Source organism: Myotis lucifugus, unplaced genomic scaffold (assembly GCF_000147115.1).
Source record: "Myotis lucifugus unplaced genomic scaffold, Myoluc2.0 scaffold_2320, whole genome shotgun sequence".
In the NCBI taxonomy this organism is placed as follows: domain Eukaryota; kingdom Metazoa; phylum Chordata; class Mammalia; order Chiroptera; family Vespertilionidae; genus Myotis; species Myotis lucifugus.
The window spans coordinates 1-7,446 of NW_005873368.1; the positions used below are offsets into that span (position 1 = coordinate 1).

The following is a 7,446-nucleotide window of genomic DNA, read 5'->3' on the forward strand; positions in this document are numbered from 1 at the left end:
GCCTGGCGGTAGGCCTGGCAGGGAGAGAGAGGCCGCCTCAGCTCAGCCCACCCCATCTGGGCCGAGAGCCAGCACGGGCTCAGCATGTGGAAGCAACTCATTCTTTAAGAGAGGCTGGATTTTTTTTTTCTTTTCTTAATTTATTTTACTTTACTTTTTTAAAATTAAAAACTTTATTTTCTTTCTATTTTAAAATATTTTTTATTGATTTCAGAGAGGAAGGGAGAAGGACAGAGAGAGAGAAACATCAATGATGAGAGAGAATCATTGATTGGCTGCCTCCTGCACGCCCCCTACTGGGGATCGAGCCCATAACCTGGGCATGTGCCTTGGCCGGAATTGAACCTGGGACCCTTCAGTCCGCAGGCCGAAGCTCTATCCACTGAACCAAACCAGCCAGGGCTAAACACTTTATTTTCAAATACAGTTTGCATTCAGTGTTATTTTGTATTTGTTTCAGGTACACACATAGTTGTTAGACAATCATATACTTTATAAAGTGTGTCCCCTATTTCCAGTCCCCACCTGGCACCACACATAATTACAATATTATCGACTACATTCCCCAGGCTGTACTTTACATCCCTGTGGCTATTCTGTAACTACCAACCTGTACTTCTCAATCCTGTCACCAGAAAGGCTGGATTTTTATGTAAAATCTTTTAAAAGGTGTTTAAAATTTTTTTTTGGACTGGTTTAATTTTTTTAATTGAATCTTTATTTCTTTTTTTTTTTTTTTTAAATATATTTTATTGATTTTTTACAGAGAGGAAGGGAGAGAGACAGAGAGCTAGAAACATCGATGAGAGAGAAACATCGATCAGCCGCCTCCTGCACATCCCCCACTGGGGATGTGCCCGCAACCCAGGCACATGCCTTTGACCGGAATCGAACCCGGGACCCTTCAGTCCGCAGGCCGACGCTCCATCCACTAAGCCAAACCGGTTTCGGCTGAATCTTTATTTCTTATGTTTTACTAGAGGCCCGATGCACGAAATTCGTGAACAGGTAGGGTCCGTAGGGTTAGCCAGCAATCAGGGCCGATCAGGGCCTTCCAGCTGCTGGCCCGGGCCTTCCTTAGTTACGTGCTGCCCCCTGGTGGTCAGCACACGCCATAGGGAACGAGGGGTCTCCCCGTTGAACTCCCACGGGGACAATTTGCATATTAGGCTTCTATATCTATAGATTTTACAAATGCATAACAGAAATTTCCATTTTACCCATTTTTAAGTCTGCAGTTCAGTAGTGTTCAGTATATTTACATTATTGTACAACCAATATCCAGAGCTTTCTCATCTTGCAAAACTAAAACTCTATACTTATTAAACAATAACTCCCCATTCCCCCCAACCCCAGCCCCTGGCAACCACCTTTCTACTTTCTGTTTCTATGACTTTGATTTCGTTAGGCACCTCATATAAGGTGAATCTGTCTTTTTGTGACTGGCTTGTTTCACTTAGCACAATGGCCTTAAGGTTCATCTGTGTTGTGGCATGTGTGACCAGATTGCCTTCCTTTGCAAGGCTGAATAATATTCCATTGCATGTACGTTCCGCCGTAAAAATATCAAGTTAAAGTTTATTGAGCTTCTGAGTAAGGTACAGACAGGAATTGTAAAAAGCTTAGTTATTAAATCCTTACATAGTTAATACTGCTTCGAATTTATCAGAGGAGTTGCTTCCCCAAAATGTTAAACGCCCGCTGGATTGAAAGAGTGTTTGGGAAAGATGGTAATTTTTTTTTAGAGAGAAAGAAACATCGATTTGTTGTTTCACTTTTTGGCATTTCATTGGTAGATTCTTGTATGTGCCCTGACTGGGGGTTGAACCCGGAACCTTGGAGTATCTGGTAACACTTTAACTCACTGAGCTACCTGGCCAGGCCTGCAATGTTGTCCTATAAACTAAACCACAGGGTAAGAGATACAAAGTCAACTTTGTGCAATTGAAACAAAATAACCAGCAGCAAAAGCTGTTGGGGTAGGTCCCACATCACTAACACATGGAGTCGCTTCCCTTTTTAGTTTTAAAGCAGGTACATCCATGGTTAAGGAGTGAGGAGCCCAGTCTTAGAAAACTTGGAATCATGAACGTTGTTCAGCCTTTAGGAGGAAAATTTTTCTTAATTCTCCTGGATTAGCTTCCGAGTCCTGTTCTCCTCTTTTTTTTTTTTTTAAATATGTTTTTATTGATTTTAGAGAGGAAGGGAGAGGGAGAGAGAGATAGAGACATCATGATGAGTGAGAATCATTAATCGGCTGCCTCCTGCACGCCCCCTACTGGGGATCGAGCCCGAAACCTGGGCATGTGACCTCCTGGTTCATAGGTCGACAGTCAACCACTGAGCCACACCAGCCGGGCCTGTTCTCCTCCTGAAGGTGCATGCTACATTTGGTTTGTTCATTCATCCGTTGATGGACACTTGGGTTGTTCCGCACTCTTGGCTATTGTGCGTAATGCTGATAGGAATATGGGTGTACAAGACCCTGCTTTCGATTCTTCCAGATATATACCCAGAAGTAGGACTGGTGGGTCACATGGTGATTCTAGTTTTTGTTTTTAAAGATATTTTTATTGATTTCAGAGAGGAAGGGAGAGGGAGAGAGAGATAGAAACATCAATGATGAGCCGTGGCCGGTTTGGCTCAGTGGATGGAGCGTCGGCCTGCGGACTCAAGGGTCCCGGGTTCGGTTCCGGTCAAGGGCTTGTGTCTTGGTTGCGGGCACATCCCCAGTGGGGGGTGTGCAGGAGGCAGTTGATCGATGTTTCTCTCTCATCGATGTTTCTAACTCTCTATCTCTGTCCCTTCCTCTCTGTAAAAAAATCAATAAAATATATTTTTTAAAAAAAGAAACATCAATGATGAGAGAGAATCATTGACCCACTGCCTCCTGCACGCCCCACACTGGGGATTGAGCCCACAACCCGGGCATGTGCCCTGACCGGGAATTAAACCGTGACCTCCTGGTTCTCAGGTCAATGCTGAGCCACTGAGCCACGCCGGCCAGGCTCTAGTTTTTAATTTGTAGACAAGTGGCACAGAATGGAACTGTTTTCTGTAGCAGCTGCAGGAGTTTACATTCTCACCAGCCGTGCGCAGGGTTCCAGTTTCTCCACATCCTGCTTCTGGTTCTCATCACTGTTCCCAGCTCCTTGACCTTGACAAAGGCGCTGCTTGCTCTCTGCTCACTACCTGTAGGGGCTTCCCTTCCATCCTCCCATCCTTGGGGCGGCACTGTTGGGTTTAGGTGTTTCAGGAAGAGGCGCTTAGCATCTGGTTGTAAGTAAGTGGGCCCTGTGGTCTCTGAGGGTTGGACTCCCGTGTGCACAGCTGTGACCTTGACATTCAACTCCCTCACGGAGGAAGCGCGGTGTCCACAGCCCACAAGCTGCCGGCATGAGCCCAACAAGTGTTGGCTTGTTTTCTGTTTGTTTGTGTGTTTGTTTCTTGATAGTAGCCATTCTAAGGGGTCCAGGTGGTATCTGGTTGTGGTTTTGATTTGAATTTCCCTAATGATTAGTGATGTTGAGCATGTTTTCACACACTTGGTGGCTTTTTATCTATTACTTTAGAGAACTATCTATTCAAGTCTTTGCCCACTTGTTTTTTGGGATTAAAAAATTTTTTTTAAAAATATATATTGATTTCAGAGAGGAAGGGAGAGGGAGAGAGATAGAAACATCAATGATGAGAGAGAATCATCAATCGGCTGCCTCCTGCACGCCCCCCACTGGGGATGGAGCCTGCAACCCGGGCATGTGCCCTTGGCCGAAATCGAACCCGGGACCCTTCAGTCTGTAGGCTGATGCTCTATCCACTGAGCCACACCAGCTAGGGCTGGGATTTTGTTGTTGTTACAATCTCCTGATTTTAAACTGTGGCCACCAATTAATACTTAAGAAAAGCACCATGTGGGTCAAACAGAATGAGCCTGTGGGCCCTGTGGTCTCTGAGGGTTTGACTCCTGTGTGCACAGCTGTGACCTTGACATTCAGCTCCCTCACGGAGGAAGCGCGGTGTCCACAGCCCACGAGCTGCCGGCATGAAGCTAAAACTTGAATGGAGCTCAAGTGTGCAACCGCTAGGACTGGCCCCTAAATGAATCTCTCCTTGGGGATCCTGATTAGGGTTCAATATGTTCTTTAAACATTGGATTGGCTCTCCTCAAATGAACTCATAGGAAGTGCTCTTAGAAATCAAGGTCGCCCTGCCACAGCCCAGTAGACTTTCTGCGGGTCCTAAAACCTGTTCCATCCAAGCTTTAGACCACAAAGGGTGAAGGAATGCTGTTGCTTGGGCCCCAAATCCCTTGTTCTCCAGGGAGTGAAGTATTTCCTTCCAGTCTGTGTTGCTTTCTGCTTTTCTATGTCTGACTCACAAGGGCATCCGAGGCTGCACTTGAGCAAGGGATCTGCGTTCCCTCCTGTCTCTGAATAATCTCGACGCTTTTTTTTTTTTTTTAAGAGAAAAGAAGGGAGGGAGAGAGGGAAGAAACATCAATTTGTTGTTCCACTTATTTATGCTTTCGTTGGTTGCTTCTCGTATGTGCCCTGACCAGGGATCGAACCCACAACCTTGGCGTATCAGGACCACGCTCTAACCCACTGAGCTACCCACCCGGTTGCAGGTTTTGCATAGATGTCACTGATTCCTCCAGGCTGCGGGCGGAGGGATGTTCTGGAGCTTGGGTGCCCCTCGGGTCAACAAGCCACCTCCAAGGCAGCCTGCACTGACGAATTAGATGGGCCATTTTCTTTTCTTTTTTAAAAAATATATTTTTATTTATCTTAGAGAGGAAAGGAGAGGGAGAGAGAGAGAGAGAGAAACCTTAGTGATAAGAGCATCATTGATCAGCTGCCTCCTGCACGCCCCCTACTTGGGGATCAAGCCCGCAACCCCGGGCATGTGCCCTTGACCGGAATCGAACCCGGGACCCTTCAGTCCGCAGGCCGGCGCTCTAGCCACTGAGCCAAACCAGCTGGGGCTGGGCCATTTTCTTGAGTTTTCCTTGGAATGCACTTCCCAGACTGTCGGTTTTTCTCGAGTCAGAATTTCCTTGAAGAGCTTCCCTGGCTCTGGTTCCCTCTCCGCCCTCCCCCTCGTCCAGTCTTGTGATGCTTCTCTGGCAGGACTGGCCGGCCTGAGCCACTCGGGCCAGTTCTGAGCTCCCTTCCCAGCCTGTGTCCTCTCCTGCAAGGTGCGAATCCTCCTGTTTTCAAACTGTAACCCGGGGACCTCAGCCTCCCCACGTTTAAAGTGGAGGTGATGATACTCCCTTGGGGAGGAGTGAATGGAATCCTGCAAACGGTGGGGGACACTGTCTGGCGGGAGGAGGTGTTAATACAAACCCTCCTCATTGCAAGTTAGTCAGCTTCTCGGGTTGCAAGCAACAGACCGAGTGAGTGACAGGCCGAGTTTGAGAGGATGTTATTAGAAGGACGAAGGGAAGCCCTAGCCGGTTCGGTTCAGTGGATAGAGCATCGGCCTGCAGACCGAAGGGTCCCGGGTTCGATTCCGGTCAAGGGCACCTATCTCGGTTGCAGGCTCCTCCCTGGCCCGGGCTCGTGCAGGAGGCAACCAATCGATGTGTTTCTCTCACATCGATATTTCTCTGTCTTTCCCTCTCTCTTCCACTCTCTCTAAAAGTCAATGGAAATAATATCCTCGGGTGAGAATTTAAAAAAAAAATAGAGGGGAGGGGATCCTGGGTCGCCTGGGGAACCAGGTGGCAGCAGCCTCTCTCGACGTGCTGCTGGACAGGGCGGCCCCGGCTGGTTCGAGTTCTCTGCGTTGTCTCCTCTGCCTTCAGATCCCCGGGGAGGAGATCTCAGTGGCCAGGCTGGCCACGCTCAGCGGGGGGTTCAGGTCCCCGAGCTGTCCGAGAGCTGGGTGTGAACCTGGGCAGCTGGGCCGGGCTGCCCACTGCTCTCCTTTGGGGCAGGGGGCTCCCTCACCCTCCTCCCCAGGGGCCTCATGCCGTGTCTGTGCCCCCGTTCTAGATGCCGACAAGAGGATCAAGGTGGCCAAGCCGGTGGTGGAGATGGACGCCGATGAGATGACCCGTATTATCTGCCAATTCATCAAGGACAAGGTAGTTCCCTCCGGAGCGGGTGGCAGCTCTCCCTGTGGTGGGCCAGGCTCAGCGAGCCACCCAGCACAGGTCCCTACCCCCCCCCCGCCCCCCCTCGCTTCAGGTCCCACCCATCACCTGATGCCCCTGTCCCCTGGTGGGTGGCCGCGGTCCTGTTTCCCTCCTCCCACCCATCCTTCCGCTGTGTCAGTCCACTCGTGGTTCTTGGGGCGTCTGGCAGCGGCCTGTGCTCAGCAGCCTGTGCCCCCTGCTGGTGCCGAAGCCTGCGTGTCCCAATCTGTATCCACAATGGTGTGTGGATAGAGGCGCCAGGTTTGGAAAGGCCCGTATCCTGTCCCTCTCACCCCCTCTGTCCGACGTGCTGCCTCGAGGGGGTGAAGGAGCGCAGGGCTGGTGTGGGGGCAGCTGTGCCTGGAGTCACCTTTTCTTTTAATTTATTTTTTTAATGGATTTCAGAGAGGAAGGGAGAGGGAGAGAGAGATAGAAACATCCACGATGAGAGAGAATTATTTTTTTTAAAATATATTTTATTGATTTTTTACAGAGAGGAAGGGAGAGAGATAGAGAGTTAGAAATATCGATGAGAGAGAAACATCGATTAGCTGCCTCCTGCACATCTCCTACTGGGGATGTGCCCGCAACCCAGGTACATGCCCTTGACCGGAATCGAACCCGGGACCTTTCAGTCCACAGGCCGACTCTCTATCCACTGAGCCAAACCGGTTTCGGCGAGAGAGAATTATTGATCGTCTGCCTCCTACATGTCCCCTACTGGGGATGGAGCCCGCAACCCGGGCACGTGCCCTGACCAGAATCGAACCGTGATCTCCTGGCTCATAGGTCGACGCTCAACCACTGAGCCATGTCTGCCGGCTGGAGGTCACCTTTTCTGAGTGGCTCAGGGATGTCTTTGTGAGGGGTGGCCGTGGTGCGCTCTGCAGGGCAGGGACTTGTTTGAGCCACCACAGCACGTGGTTCCCAGGGAGGCTTCTGGGCTTCTCCAAGTCACTGGGTTCTGCCTGGGAGAGTGTGTTGTCCACGTGAAGACCCTACAATTTATCTCTGTCCGCAAGGAGAAGGTTGAGAAGCGCCATTTCTGAATGGGGGAGATGAGGGAACCCACTGTTGTAGGGATGGGGAACCTTTTTTCTGCCAAGGGCCATTTGGATGTTTTTAACAACATTCATGGGCCATACTAAATTGTCAGCTTAAAAATTATCCTGCTATGTTTGGGTCAAACATTTATTTGTTTATTTTTAAAATATTTCTTTATTGATTTCAGGGAGGAAGGGAGAAGGATAGATAGATAGAAACATCATGGATGAGAGAGAATCATTGATCGGCTGCCTCCTGCA

General features: G+C 49.3%; 1 protein-coding gene across 1 annotated transcript in view; it reads left to right on the plus strand.

The window, feature by feature from the left end:
- The first annotated feature begins 5,981 nt into the window (after window positions 1–5,981).
- IDH2 (isocitrate dehydrogenase (NADP(+)) 2, mitochondrial) overlaps window positions 5,982–7,446 on the plus strand; it is a 9,710-nt gene continuing 8,245 nt past the window's right edge. The window contains exon 1 of the mRNA XM_006108439.3: window positions 5,982–6,091. Coding sequence (XP_006108501.1) covers window positions 6,041–6,091 — 51 coding nt within the window. The 5' untranslated portion in view covers window positions 5,982–6,040. The remainder of the gene's footprint in view (window positions 6,092–7,446) is intronic.